Source organism: Lates calcarifer, linkage group LG17 (genome assembly GCF_001640805.2).
Source record: "Lates calcarifer isolate ASB-BC8 linkage group LG17, TLL_Latcal_v3, whole genome shotgun sequence".
In the NCBI taxonomy this organism is placed as follows: Eukaryota; Metazoa; Chordata; class Actinopteri; family Centropomidae; genus Lates; species Lates calcarifer.
Genome location: NC_066849.1, coordinates 2,326,842 through 2,342,376, shown reverse-complemented (window position 1 = coordinate 2,342,376; position 15,535 = coordinate 2,326,842). Strand labels below are relative to the sequence as shown.

The following is a 15,535-nucleotide window of genomic DNA, read 5'->3' as shown; positions in this document are numbered from 1 at the left end:
AACATGCATTCTGGCATAGACATAAATAAGAGATTTGATTCTTATGAAGCCAGATGACAGATGTGACAATGTTGGCCCCATTTCTCTCCCTCATGGGCACTACATTTTGACACTGGGGAGAAATGTGCATTTACAGCACAGATGTTGAGGGGAATGTAAACCCAGGAATTGTGAAATGATTTTCTACTTTTTTTGGAAGCGTTCATATTACAAACAATTAGAGATGAAAGGGACTTTTTTGCTACTTCTTGAGTAAATAGCTGACTTTTAAATGCCTGCGTCATTACAAATACAATTATATTATGCTGCAATAAATAGACAAAGGACAATTGAGTGATCTTTACTCAAACACATTATTCAGTGGAGAGTGATCAACAAGTTAAGTAACAGACAGCATATCAAAACTGCTATGCACTGCTATGCATAAAAACAGTAATTTTATTGGCTATGTATGAAAGAACACAGTATGTTTGCTGGACAGAATCATTTATGGAGCTAGAACAGTGACATTAAAATTACTGACACTGAAAATAAGGAAAACTTAGGAAATGCTGGCATTGAAATATTTGTATTGGAAAAAGTTGTACAGGTACTATTACTAGTACTGGCACTGAAAAAAATGTCACTGAAAAATCTAATATGTACTTGAAGCTTGAACTTGAATGTATCATGATGTCATCATAGTATTATTTTCAGTTACATTATATTAGTGTATGTTTTAATAAAATAATAATATACATACTTTGTGTATGTTGTGTTTATCATTCATATTTATACTTACAGTTTATATACAGCACATTTCCTTCATAGAGTGTAAGGTATGGTCATGTAGCCTAAAGCTTTTTAAAGCTGTACTCTTTAGATTTCAGCCTTGATTGATTCAGGCAACCGGGTTACTGTGATTTGCAACTGATCAGTTTACAGCACCACCAAGCAAACTCATTCTAGAACAGTAAGGCTGATATAAATGGAACTGTGATGGACTACTGTACATGCATGAATTGTTTCCTGTGAATGCTTGTGAATTCTTGGTTAGGGCAACAATCAGATTCCAGCACCTTAACGACTGACCCTGCTACTGCCAATAAAGTATACAGTATGTACTGAGAGGAAATCACTGAATTTAAATGCAATAAATGGCTATAGCAAAAAAAAATGTTTTGTTTATTTGATTTTAATCGTTTTTAACCTGCATCTTATGCTGTTGTAACGTGAATCTTATGGAATATTCATTTTAGTAATAATAAAAAACTTTAACCTGGGCAGTCTCTGGCAGTTGAATTAAGTATGGTTGATATGAGTAATGAGGTGTCCTTTCACATCTTCTGTTCTTCTGAGCTGTATTAGCACCGAGGACCTGAGAGCATTGCGTTTGGTGAGAGACCAGACAGCCAGCATCTGTCTCTCTCTCTTCCACTTAAACACACCCCCGCACACACACATTCACATACACACTTTTACACATGCTCACACAGCAGTCCAGACATCTGGTGGGATTCTACTGGGTCTTGCTACCGTGGTACTGGGACTCTTACAAGGACTAAAGATACTTCAGCGGTAATGACATGTCCCTATTGGCCAGACCGGGCAGAAAAACAGGAAGTGGGGACAAGACTGAGGATCGGAGGTCATCCATCTTGGGAGGGTGATTTAAATACAGTAGAAAAGAGTCACAGAGATACAGAGAGATATAATGTCCTCTGCCTGAGGCCAAGGTAAGAAATGTGACTAAGTTTTTGGCATTGGCCACATTCCAAAGAGATAGTACTTGAACTGATCTGCACTTAAATTATTAGTAATAATAAAATAATATTTTGTTGGTGTTTTTAAAAAATCATATAGTAATGTACATTTCCAACAAAATATAATGATACCATTACTGAAAAAGCTACTGTCTGTATCTGTTCATGTCACAAAAATATATGTATTCGGTTTGTGTTGGAGGTGGGTATAGCTTATATCTGGGGTTGGTAGAATTTGTCCAGTCTGCTTAATATGTAATATCTTAATCACCTGATTGAAGTAAATAATATAATGTACAGTTGCTACAGGAAGTATACAGACCACTTAACTTTTTGCATTTTCAAATGAATAAAACTGACATCTTTGCCCAGCACTCAAAATCCCATAATGACAAAGTGAAAACGTTTACACATTATTTTTTAACTAAAGTATTCAGCAAATTTAATTGACGGGACAACGTATAAAAAGGCATGCACCTGTGTATACATGGTCCCACAATTCACAGTACATGTAAGGGTATAAAACCATTTTTAAAGCTCTGAGTGTTTCCCAGGTGCACAGTGGTTCAAACTGAACCAGACAAGGTGGGTCTTGGTCAAGAGGTGACAATGAACTCACTGGTCACTTTAACAGAGCTGCAGGAAGTTCTCTTCTGCAGAAATGGGAGAACCTGACGGAAGGACAACCATCTCACACTTGTCCATATAATGCAATCCCACTCAAAAACATCACAAATTACAGTTAAATCAGCAGCTCTAAACACAAACTGAAAATTCTAACTGTCAGGTGACATATTAACAGATTATGCAGGGTCATATGTTTCCACTGGCTCTGTATTTGTGTGTGTTGCAGATTTGGTACAGCCATTTCCCCTTGGTGTCCTGTTGGAAGTGGCTAAGGAGTGTGCGGCACTGGCTTTTTTAGTGTTGCTTTTTTAAGTCTAGATGAACTCAGAATGAGAGCTGTGCTTCAAGTCCCAGCATTAATAGATGCTTGTTTGATGTGGGCTGAGGACTTGTCCCCCCTGTAGTTTGGGATATTTAAGTACTCAATGTTGAGGAGCAGCCATGGTCTGGAGAGTTTTAGTTTTCGTGATATTAGCATACGTTGCATCTTTGCAATGTGTATCATGTTTTCTCCCAGTGTGTAAACTTGTAGTTTTTTGTTTATTTGTATGTTGTTTTGATGTAAACATCATGTAAACATCAAAACATCAAAAATATATTAATGACGTTTCCAATTTTTAAAGAAAAGTTCATAATTAGGTTTTACTCGCCACATGATATGATTTTCACCTCACCAAACCTGAACAGAAATACACCATTGATAACTAAAACATAATCACTCACCAATGGCAGGGTTTCCTCCAGGGTTGAGGGTAACTCTGAAGGCTTGATTCCAGTTGTGACGACCAGGGGGAGCGTCGCATGGGTCAATGTAAATCAGAACACCCCCAAAACCCAGCTCAGAGAGTAGGGACAGCTGGACATGCAGACATACAAAGACAGGACATGGCACATTCAGACTCGCATTGACATATGAGCAGAGGCATTTCACACTGCTTTATTAATGTGAGCAGGAAAAAGATAGCCACTACTCAAACCTACACAATGACACTGGAATACATTTTCACTTGAAAATATGTTGGTTGTTTTGGTCTGGTAATTTATGTGTGTAAATAAGTGTATATTCATTTGTGAAAAATAATTATCTGAAAATGTACAAAAAAAATGGGATAAAAAAGGAGCTAAATCAAATGAACAGTTGGGAACAGAGGCACAGACAGCGATTCTGAACTCCCTGTCAACTGTCAGAAGATGGAGGCAGTATGGGTAAATCGTTTTTAAGTCAATACTATGTTATTCTTAGGGGAATAGAGCTTTTTACAACTGGATAAATTTCAGGAATAATTTACAATATAGCTTATATATCATGGTAAGTATGACCAAGTATGACACGAAAAATGTTAAATCATGTGTAAATCATGAACAGTTTCTCATTTGATTTTCTAAAAAAGAAATATGAACACTATTTTATCTAACATGATGGTCTGTATTGGCATATTGTCCATTTCTACAGGTAAATTAGATTTTTGACAAACAAATCATCACTGCTGCTGTACTATGACATCTCTTTGTAATGTATTTATACTGATAATTGAAAATGGTATTTTTTTTTTTTCATCATGCTTTTCTGTGTGATAGTCTCCTTATCCCCAAAAGGCATGTATGCAAGAAGTGGGGAAAAAAAGGCAGTGCTAGTTTAGCTCTCTGTGTTTGTCTTTGTAGCTAATGAATATTATTGTGAAAGAAGTGTCCTTTCTGTGGTGTTCTTGTGCCATATCCCCCATCATTTGTCAGTCAAACACACTGCATTAGTTATGATTTGAAGCAGCCACATGTTGTATGTTTATTGTCTAAAATTCATCAGAGAGAAGGTGCATTTATTAAAGCTGACGTGACTTCTTATTAACCATCCTTTTGAAGTGGTTTTTTTTTTTATATATGACTGGTTGTTTTCCTCATGATGATCAAAGGTTAGACTGTGTTGCTGTTTATTTAGCCAAAATCACTAGCAACAATACAGAATCATTTCTGGGTGAGGGGAAGTGCGCTGTAGCTGCCACTGTGCCGAGCAGTATTTCATTGTTGTCCATGGGAGATGTAGTGTCCTTGTTTTTTATGAGCATAGATGACTATTCCATTGAATATGTGACACCAGCCACGGTCATTCTCCTCTCATCACAACTCTGTCCTTCACTGGAAAACAGGGACACCACACACACACATCTGTACACATATACACACACACATACAGTACAATACACAAACATGCACACACTCACGGACATACATACTATGTCATACACACAACTGACATTCACATGGATCATAATGAGAATTACTGTGCAGGAATTCTTATTTATTTATTTATATCTCATTAACTTCCACAAAGTGGTCATTCGTCGGCTAACAGTAATGAGCTCAGATCGCGATTCCTCATAGTGATTCTCAAATGTATTGGTATAAATGGAACCAAATGAGTTGAGCTAACATGCTCAAAACACGTTCCATGTGCGTGTATCAAATATGAATCTATCTGTATATAACGTGGGGCCTGCAGTCACCGTCACACACTCATTAGTGAGAATACAGGGCTCATCAATCATTCTTCCCCACTTATATGTAAAGGACGATCATTTCTCTCTGCTGCTGACACACAGAAACATTATGAAGCACACATGATCAAATTTGTCAGAAACTGTGGGCGAGGAGGAAAAATGGGTCAGCAGCCTGTTGCTGGAAGGGTCCCATGTGACAGCAGTCAAAGTCTGACATAATGGATTTTTAAAAGGCTGTGTAAATGTAAATGCAATACAGTGACTCCTCTTTAAGCATCTCCTCTTCTTTTTTGGTGACCTCCATTTACTCTTGTTATGGCTCATTAGCCTGTCATTTTATACTAACCTGACATTCAGAGGCAGATTAATGTTCAAAGAATAAAGCAAAGGAAACTATTGAAATTTTTTTTTTTTTTTAGCAAATTCAGGGCCAAAAAGTCCTACTACTTACTATTACTACCTGCTTTCAACCTCAATTAACCAAATTATGTCATACTGTCATGTAATACTGTTGTTTTTCATGTCCAAAAATTAACTTTGCTTATATTTAAAGCAACAGAGATGAGAAATCTGAAAAGTGCTATAGATGGCTCTCATGTAAACAGATCCATCTCCATGATAACTGAGTAAACCCCACTTGCTGGTGAAGACTGTGATACAGTGGAAAGCTCTGTTAAAAAATACTAAGTGGAGCTTGAGTTGGGATTCTAGCTTTTACTGCTACTGCAACTAGAGGATAAAAAGCAATAAAATTTATTTTCACCTAAAACTGCTCTTAGATTGTTGGGTCTTTGTTGAGACATTATTTTAGAACTGCTCTTACCTAAATAGGTAGGAGTGAGATCCCTTTACTTACAATTTGCCTTTTTAGAAAATTTCTTAATGCTATCAAGTTTTTCATTCCCAACTCAGGGTTGACCTTTTACCTTTTACCAGAGCTTTCAGAAGGTTTTCATTTGTGCTACAAAAAGGTTTTGCACTGCTGGCACAACATAGTATAATTCATTCTCAATCATTTCTATCATTTACAGTTACTGTACAACTATGTCATTGTAGAACACCACACAGTACACTACATTTCTGTCAGAACTCCCTTACAGCATAAATTTCCATTTCTCATTTTGCAAAAGTTCCCACGGGGCTTATATTCAGATTTGTATGATTGAATTACTTTTAATTGAATGGAAAATGGAGATAAATTAATCAGTAATTAACACGTAAGTAGATGTTTATATTTTGACTAACTGGAGTGGAATTTACATTTTCCCTGTCATCATCTAATTGATAGGAAAACTGCTTTGAGTTGAATGTGGCACACATCCAAGCAGAAACAGGCCTAATCAATCAATGCACTGCTAATGTTATTTCTTATGACAGCAAATGGATTCAGACATCTTTGCTCTGATGAGGTGCAGATACAGGAGACAGGTATGATAAATTTGCAGCAAAAATAATATAAAGAATTAGTGACACATGGCTAACCATACGAAATATGCGGTGTTCAGTATAAAGACCCCTCCGCAGCAAGCTGTATATAGTTTCTTCAAAGGGCAGTGAGCTATATCTGGATGGAAGTATATTAAAATACCAGAGATCATTTTGGAAACTCAGTTTTAAACCACCTCATTATATGAAAATCAGTTTTCGAGTCATACCTTGCACTTTTTTTAAAGATCAAAAGATCTCATTCCCAGTCTGGGTGAATATTTTTCCTGCTGCAGGATTGTTGTATCAGGTAAATCTCAAATAGAGCATTAAAATCACATGTGTGATTCCCTTATCAGCAGAGCAGAGCAGTAGCACTTTGCAGAGCTTTGATTTAATCTTACCTTGTACAGCAAAGGTGCTTGTCCAAGCTTGACCACAGCAATCTGGTTGGTGAGGTTCACGCTGTCTTTTGCTCTCCTCAGGTCATCCACACTCCCATACTGAACATCCACCACCTCACCCTGTTGAGAGAAACAGCACAGAGGCTCAGAGATCAGCAGTTACTAATATCTTACTAAATGCCCTTTAATCAAACGTTTTCCCAAGATGTTTCTGCATAATACACCAGCCAGATGTCAGGTGGCTTTTATGTATGTATATGCCCCAGTCAGCTGGGTGTGTATGACCTTACTCTACACTTGTGCTGGGTATCAAACCCCAAACTTTCTGAGTACCGGCAGAAATATGTCTGAAGCATAGAGTAAAGCTACTGAGCCCTGAAATTTAACGTGGATTGCTTTGTCAGGTTCAGTTTACACATAGTTTGAGCAGCTATTTTCAGTTTTAACTCTGCTAATTCAGTACTATTAAACTACTATAAGCTCATCTCTTGCTGCCAATGTTATGACAATATCAAAGGGGCACTTCAACAATTTTGAAGATAAAGGTCAGTTTATGGAGGGTACTAGTGAGCCTGTAAAACTCTTGTATAATGTCCTCTGTGGCTCTGGGGGAGCTATGTAAAGGTCTGAATAGGCTGAGGGTTATCTCTGCTGAGGCTCAAAGAGGAAATCTGTAATAAAGACTTTCCATACAAACAGGGAGGATCCAACAGAACAATATGACAATATGGGGCTGCATTGTGGGAAATGTAGGATTAAGAGAGAGACTGTTTAATTATTCTGCAAAGCAAGAATAAAAAGCTATAATTTGGGTACATGTACTAAAAATCAGATGTCACACTGACACCTGATTATAAAAAATGTAATGCCTTTCTCTCCACAAACAATTAAGCTGCAGCAATTTGTAGTTAAAAAGTCATTAAAGAGATGTAATGAATTGCCAGTGTACATTGAATTATTCCTTTAGTGTTTATAATCAATAGCAGGGCACTACAACAGGATCTGATTAAGTATTTGTTTGCATTTGTGTGATTTTTGTGTGTGTGTTTTGTGTGTATGCACATGTGTCTCTGTGACTGAGTGTTATCATCTCCAAAATTAAAGTGACCTAGAAGTTGTTGAGGAAAGTCAAAGCATTACTTTTTTGGGGTTCTCTCTCCTTCTCTGTTCCTCCCTCCTTCTCTGTCACCCATCTCTCACCCCGCATCCCCCACCCCCCTCCCCGCTCCCTCACTGCATCACCTGGGCCTGATTCATTTTTCATGTGGCCTGGGGGCGATTGTAACACGATGCTGCAGTGGAGAGAAAGCAAGGGAAAGTGTGAGAGAGTGTCTGAATGTGGAATAGAGAGACAGACAGAGAGAGAGAGAGAGAAGAGAGAGAGAGAGAGAAGAGAGAGAGAGAGAGAAAGAGAGAGAGAGCACATCTTTTTGCATCAGGAGAGCCCAGGAGAGGAGAGCAAGAGAGATTTATCACCCCTGCCTGCATTTGCATCATAAAAGTCCTCCATTTAAACTGCAGACCATGGAACAGTACAAGACACAGCAAATTGAAATACAGAAGAATCTCCTATACGCACTGAGATGGTGCTGCTTGAACTAGATCCATCTCTCGTCTTCCTCACTGCCTTTTTTCTTTCATCTCATCTCAGGGAGGTAATGAAATTAACAACGTAAGTGGCCTCTGTACTGCTGAAGCAGTGAGTATTATTCTCCTGTTGAGATGATGAATCTTTCCTCTTAACCCAGTCAGACACTGACATGAGATTTTGGTTGAGTTTTTGAAGGATGATAAGGAAACCAATACATCTTGGTGGACTCTGGGTATTAAATATTTCTGACAATTTTTACTCTATTAAATTATCAATATTCAGGGCATCTCCTGAACGTCTTTCTGGTGTTTTTAAACAGCATTTAGTCCATTAGAGGAAACTAAAACTCTTCATTTAAAGTCATGCTAATGAAAAGATTTAATGTGTTGGTGGCTTTTTGAGCAGAGTTACATCCTCACCCTCATCATAACAGAAAAAGAGTCTCAAAAAGGAAATCATTGCTCGCTGGCCAAAAATTCTCAGTGACGCACTTTTGGTTCTTCTACTTATAGAACATTTTTATCAGCTCAAGGTAGGAAATCACTCCTGGCTCGGCCAATACTTTGGGGAGCTCTAGAGGTGTTCTAACCCATTAGGAGCTGCCAGGAAATGGCATGCAGGCAGAGACAATCCACCAAAGGAATAATGTTTTGGGAACACTTGATGACAGTGAGCTCATTAAAAGAAGCAGTTTTGACAGTAACTTTGTGACTGACTCTGTGTGATGCAGAGAAAAACACATTATCTCTACAGCAACTGATGTCCTCAAATCTCTTCCCATTATTTTTGCCACAAAGAGAATGAAGTTTTGCAACAATAATGATTCTATTGGAATCAACAGTGGTAAATAAAACTTTGATTGCTATTACAGCAGCTCATCAAGATAATGTGCACAACATCTAGAGTGAGACTGGACTAAAACTTTGGTTTTGAATGTAAGAGTATTTTCCTGGCTGAATGAGACCACTTAATGAAGGATTTCTCAACTAAAAATTCTTGTTTCTTGAATTTTATTCATTTAAAATTATGGCAGAGTTAGAATATTTTAGATGTGTTCATATTGTTATGACATCACATATTTCCCATCAGTAAGTTACATTATAGAGGAGACAGAGGTAGAAGACACTGTGTCCTCCATACAGAGGTTCCACTGCCCCTCAGAGTTTTCAACTCTTTCAACATTACTCAGCACAATACATGCAAAATACAGTGAATGTAAACACAGCAGTTGAATAGGGCTGATAATAAAAGGGATATTTCAGGCATCTCAGTCAAATTATTTACTACTTAAATCTGCATATAAAGTGTTAAGCCATGTTACTATATTATTAGTATTTTCCCATTTTAAGTATATTATATATTAAATAACATCTTGATAAAGAGTTGACAATGCAAGAAGAAATGTATCAAAAAGATTATGAGATTAAGCTGCTTGTTAATTTTCACATTAAGTTTTTACATATATACATTTCTAAACTAGTCACCTAATTACCAATACACACAAATTCTGCACATGAAAACATTACCATTTTCTGCATCTTTTTTTTTTACCAGTCTGCGCAATTGTCAGGAAAACTACTATGTCTACAAGTGTCAAAAAAACAGATGATTGAATGCTCTCATAAGAACAGTCTACTTCCTGAAACTAAGTGTAGGAAGCTTCATAAATACTGTATTTGTCAAGTTTTACACTGAGATAATTTCAGTCCTATTTCAGTGTTATTTATAAAGATTTGACACATTGGAAAACCTTAATCTACACCAAAAAGAAGGATAATGCAGATAGAAGGAAGGCATAGATAGAAGGTATGGACTTTCTCTGTCCTAGCCTCTCTTTCTAAATACTGAGTATGCAAAGAGACCAGAAACTGGCAAAGAAAAGGAGAGCAGCCATGCAGGGAGGAGACAGAGGAGGTCATGGATTGTTTCTGCAGTCTACTGATTGAAGGCTTCTCAAATCCACCCTGTAATTAACTCTTATCGCATCAAGTAAATGAAGTGTCTTCACAGTCACACTGTCATTATGTCAGACAACAAGGAGAGGCAGGCTGAAAGAAGGCCAGTGTTGGGAGAGCCATTCTTTAGTTAGTGCACACTGAAATATGTTCAACTACAGCAAAAAACTGAAACTGAAACTGAATTGATAAAATTTTCTCTATCATACAAAAACAATCAATCAAACAAAATCAAAATAAAACAACAAAACATAGGGCTGAATCGGAGGATGCTGTGACCTGGAATAAAGGTTTAAATGAAATACAGTGGTGGAGTATAAAAGCACAGTATAACTGTCTTGGTGTTGTGGTAGTGATCAGGATGGTCGTCAGAAAATATAAGTCTAGTTACTCCGCCACTTAAAATTTTGTATGATTCATTAATATGACAAATTCTTCCCACACACCAGTGTGAGCCTTGATGCTAGCGAATCAAAATTAAAGAGTAATACATCCTCAAATTCTTCAAAGCACATTTATGCCACTTTGCGCTCCTGTGTTATAGATGGCTATTACAATTCCTAAGAGAGGCTGTGCTTGTTGGGAATAAATCCATGAGCCTTGAGAATGGATATGAAGTGTGAAATGGATGAGTGTAGTAAAAATGCTAGTAATTAACTAATCTTGTGAATGCACAATTACAAATATGAAGCAAACACACCAAAGCATGGTATTAAACTTCAGAAAATCAGAAAAAAATGCTGATAAAGATGTCACTGATCGCTGTCACTGATATTATATTATATATTATATATTGTATCAGTATTGCTGTAGTTGGCTGGCAGGATCAAGATATTATTGAAACCCTAAAACAAATCATGAATGTAAAATGCTGCCTGTACTGCCCAAATGTCAAAACTAGAGTGGGTTTTTGTCAAAAGTTAATTTCACATTTAGGTATCTGAAAAAGAACATCACAACTGAAGTGAAATGTGCTTAAGAAAGATTTTAAGTATATTTTATCATTCTTGCATTGGTTGTTTTTTAATCGCTTGTGTGTGAAGCGGTGTGCAAAGGCAAGCATCGGCATACGTGTATGTAGTGACAGAAAACAATATCCAATTACCAAGACAAAACACAGTTTTAAAATGATTTTACTTTTTTTTTTTAAGCTTTTTTAATTATTTATAATCCCAAGTACTTTATATGAAAGAGCGAAATGGCTAAAGAAAGAAATGTAGCAGTCTATTGGTCTTCGGGTGTGTCTTTATTTGTAATATTTTATTTGCACTAAAAAAGAATACATACATAAAAAAAACATCCAGCTTCTTTATATTAATCAATCAGAAGTGGGTGTACTGATCTTTAATCAAAAAAAGTGCCATTAAGATGCTGTATAGTTCAGCTCTGACACATTTTTTAAAACTACAATTGACATCTCTTGCTAAAAGGGCATGGTCATTAAAACATCATACAGTACAAACTTGACCTCCAAGACCTCCAAGGTGTTAAATAGTAAAAAAAAAAAAAAAAACCCAATAATGCTATCATGATGCGTCTGCCTGTTCTTATTGTATGTAGTCTCACTCCTATTCATTCATTCTTGAATTCATTCTTGTGGAGACAGTAACTGCAGAATATTCATAATTAGACTTTAGACTGCCCTTTTAAAGAGGATGATTTCATTAGATTCTGGAGCACATGTGCTTATATTTGCATATTAATGTGGAAAAACAGTTTTTCTTGAAACTGCAAGTACTCCATTATGTTCTAAGAGACAGAGTTCATTAATAGCAGCCATGATTTATGTGAAGATAAGTACGATGACATAGTACTAGTTTCTAAATAATCCCAATTATCTTAATTACAGATCTTATTAGGATATCTTATAATGCATTACGGTTATTGAAGGATTAGGCAGCTGAAGTATCGTGTTAAAACCTGTCTATTAACTCATCATTTATAAACAGTATATTGTATAAATGCAATAAGATCCGTTTTTGGTCTTGTGGGAGACCGTTTTGGAATATGTATATCTGTATATTGCCTTTAATTCTGTATTTTATTTTTCTGTATTAATATTTTCTGTATCTTTACAGACAGATGCATTTCTTTATGTTTTGATTCACTCCTGAAAGATGCTTTGATATAAGTGAAAAGCCTCGACAAAGCTAAATAATATAGCAAGGGTTTCTGATTAATTAGGTTATTATATAGTTTAGTCTGTTGGGACATAATTAATCATTCATTAACATATCATTTTTGGAGTGTAGATAGCTCCAACATTGCAGTTTACACAGAAGAGGTAAATCCTGCAAATGTTTGCTCTGTGATTATGAATGCAAAAGTGAACATATGCATACAAATGTACCTGTAAGCTATTAATTGCCAAGCTAGATCTATGCACTCTGCTCTCCTGAACAAAAAAAAAAAAAAAAACATGTAGAATTGGTGAAATATGAATAATGCTTTATTTGTAATGGAGTATTTATAATTGGTAGTGTGGGTGGTTTGTGTCTATGCAGTTTTACTGAATATCAGTGTGTGGGGGTGTTTTTATGCATGTGTAGGTGGTTGGTTAACCTAAAGGACGTAGGGAGTGTGAGCATGGATGTAAAGGGAGGGAGAGAATGTGGGGCTACTAGGGGATGGGATACAATAAGGGGGGGGGGGTTGCTAATATTCCTTGGATACAGTACCAGAGATGCACTAGGACAAGTCATAACATATTTCCTAATATGATCAGATTTTTCCTAAATCCTGCTGTGACTGGGTAAATACAACAAAGACAACGAAGAGTAGCCCTCTCATTACTGCTATCCCTGTGGTGATGTTCCCAGTCTCAGCAGAGTGTTTGCCTCCTGCCTGCAGGTGGAGCCCATAATCTATTACTTAAAGAAACAGCGGACATCGTTGCTTAGCAATAAGTCTCCGACTGTTGTTAATGAACCCACTGCAGAGTCAGCTGGGGGGCAGGGGAGAAACTTCAGAGGAGGATACAGTCATGGTTAGCCTACTGCCCTCACTGGCTTGGCTGTGTCTTCTTTCCAAAGGTACAGACTGATGGTGTAGGTTCTTCAACCAATGATACATTGATACTATGCTCTCAACATAGCCTTTCTCAGCTGTTTCATCAACCATTTCCTGCATCCATCTTCCTGAGCTGTCTTCCTATGGGGATTTCATAGGAAGACAGCTCAATGAGATTAGCCATACCCTAATGTTCTAGCCTTCAGTTTTGATGGGGAAGAACCATTTGTGTTGCTCTCAAGAAGGTCTTTCTCACTCTTCTCCTTTTGCCCAAAAAGGAACCAACTAACTGCAGCAAATACGGCTTCTGAGCAGCTAGACTTCCAACGGTGTCTTGATACCATTCCACAGCAGAGGTCTTTCAGGAGAGTGTGACAAAAGCCATGACCAGCCTTTGCCCTGCTTCAACAACAGCAGTATCCTCAGTCAAGAACCTGATCAACACCCCAGGTCTTCCTCTCTCATCACTGGTTGTGAGTTGGAGACTAACACTGTGGGTGACCCCATTTGTCTTTCTGCCTTTGACAGCAGAAGGCCAAAAGTAGTTTCTAATAAAGGGCAGCATTCCAGCCATCACGTCTTTTCTCAAAGAGTAAAGTTCCTAACCTCTCAAATACACTCTAAATCTAAGGCTGTCTCAGTGGATATGTCAGCTATTGCCCAGAGGCTCCTCACCTGAGGTTAGGCATAGAATTCTCCTACTTTAAGCAAGGTAAATAAGGGATTGGTCAAATCTCATGCCAGGCTGTCCTTAATCTCTGCTTCTCTGCCTTCACTGCTTTGAGATCTGACCTGATCTGAAGCTGTACAAGGAATAACAATATCAAAGTTAATTGTGGGACCCATGTATTCATAGGTTTTCTGTTATTCTGGACAGTGGTTCTTCACAATGCACTGGACAAATACGGGAAATTGAAATTTATCTAAAAGACAGAAGAAGAGAAAAACTGAAAGGGGAAAAGGGAGAGAAGACAGGAAAGAGGACAGGGGAGGGGGTGGGTACTTCACTATAGCTGTGTTGAATTCATCAGAGGCTTTTCCCCCACAGCCTATCCTTAGGAAGGCATAAAAGTGAGCATTTATAAAGCATCAGTGAGCTTTTTGACGCTGTGATGTTGAGTCACGTAATGAAGCCTGTGCCTTTACCCCAGCTTACCTTCAACTTTGTCATATGCATCCAGCTGGATTTGAAGTTATTTCAAGTGAATTGAATTTGTCCTCTACATAAATAATTCATGTAAAAAAAACAATAACAATACTTAGACTCAGGACGATCAAATATCAGGTGTAACAACGAGTGGATAGTAGAAAATACAACATGGCACAGTTTATTATATACCATAAAACCAGGCAGCAGTTTGCAAAATTACATATGGATTACAGAATGCTGGAAACTACTTCAACTACTAAATGATTTCATGGTTTCTATAGGTACTTTTCCCCTCCTTTTTCACACAATAAGAACATAATGGCATCTAGTAAAGTTTCATTTCATAAAGTTCTTAGACTAATGACTCTGGAGAGGAATATAAGAGAAAAGAAATATAAATGTATTTTGAACAAAATTTATAATTTTGTCAGCCAAGCAAGGGCACAATTATATTTAGACAGGTCAGCTACATCCATTTTAAAGTAACTAGTACGGTTACTAAATATAACGTGTGTTTATATTTAAGCGGCATGATTAATATCACATTTGTTTTTACCAGGCTAAATGATTAGAGGTATTTTTATGTAGTTAGGCAAAATATCAAAGGACGCATTCTGCTCTTTATCAGGGAAATATATTGCAAAAATCAGAAGTTACCATCTGTTACTATGTAGGTCCATACAATATTTACTTACTCTACCAACTTTCTCATGTATCTCGTATGTGTTCTTACGTGTCCTTACAGCTGTGACCAGATGGTCCTGAGGCTCTATGGGGAGCCTGGTCTCTCGCTTCACTTGATGGATAACACCCTCTGGTGAATGTGTACTGTGCCAGGAGGATTTTCTGTACTTCATGGATGTGGTGTCACCTGGGATGCTGCTTGTGTTTTTTCTCAGTGTGTTCTTTACAAGTCCAAGTCATTTTTCACATCCACTCATATTCTTCATTACTTTGTATTCTATATCATAAAAATAGCAATACATTCTGTTACCTACTGTGTGTATGTACGTTCTTTCCACTTCAAAAATACTCATACAATAGACAAAGTTGTGAAATAGTAATTATGAATTTAGTTGTTTTAAGTTTGTATACAGTTGTTGGTTTCCAGAGAAATTTCCTTGAAAAAAAAAAACA

At 37.1% G+C, this 15,535-nt stretch overlaps 1 protein-coding gene across 1 annotated transcript in view; it reads right to left on the bottom strand.

Annotated features, from left to right (window-relative positions):
• LOC108878813 (inactive N-acetylated-alpha-linked acidic dipeptidase-like protein 2) overlaps positions 1-15,535 on the bottom strand; it is a 330,935-nt gene that overhangs the window by 179,357 nt on the left and 136,043 nt on the right. The window contains exons 9-10 of the mRNA XM_051077222.1: positions 6,694-6,813; positions 3,093-3,225 (exon numbers count right to left, since the gene is read on the bottom strand). Coding sequence (XP_050933179.1) covers positions 3,093-3,225; positions 6,694-6,813 — 253 coding nt within the window. The remainder of the gene's footprint in view (positions 1-3,092; positions 3,226-6,693; positions 6,814-15,535) is intronic.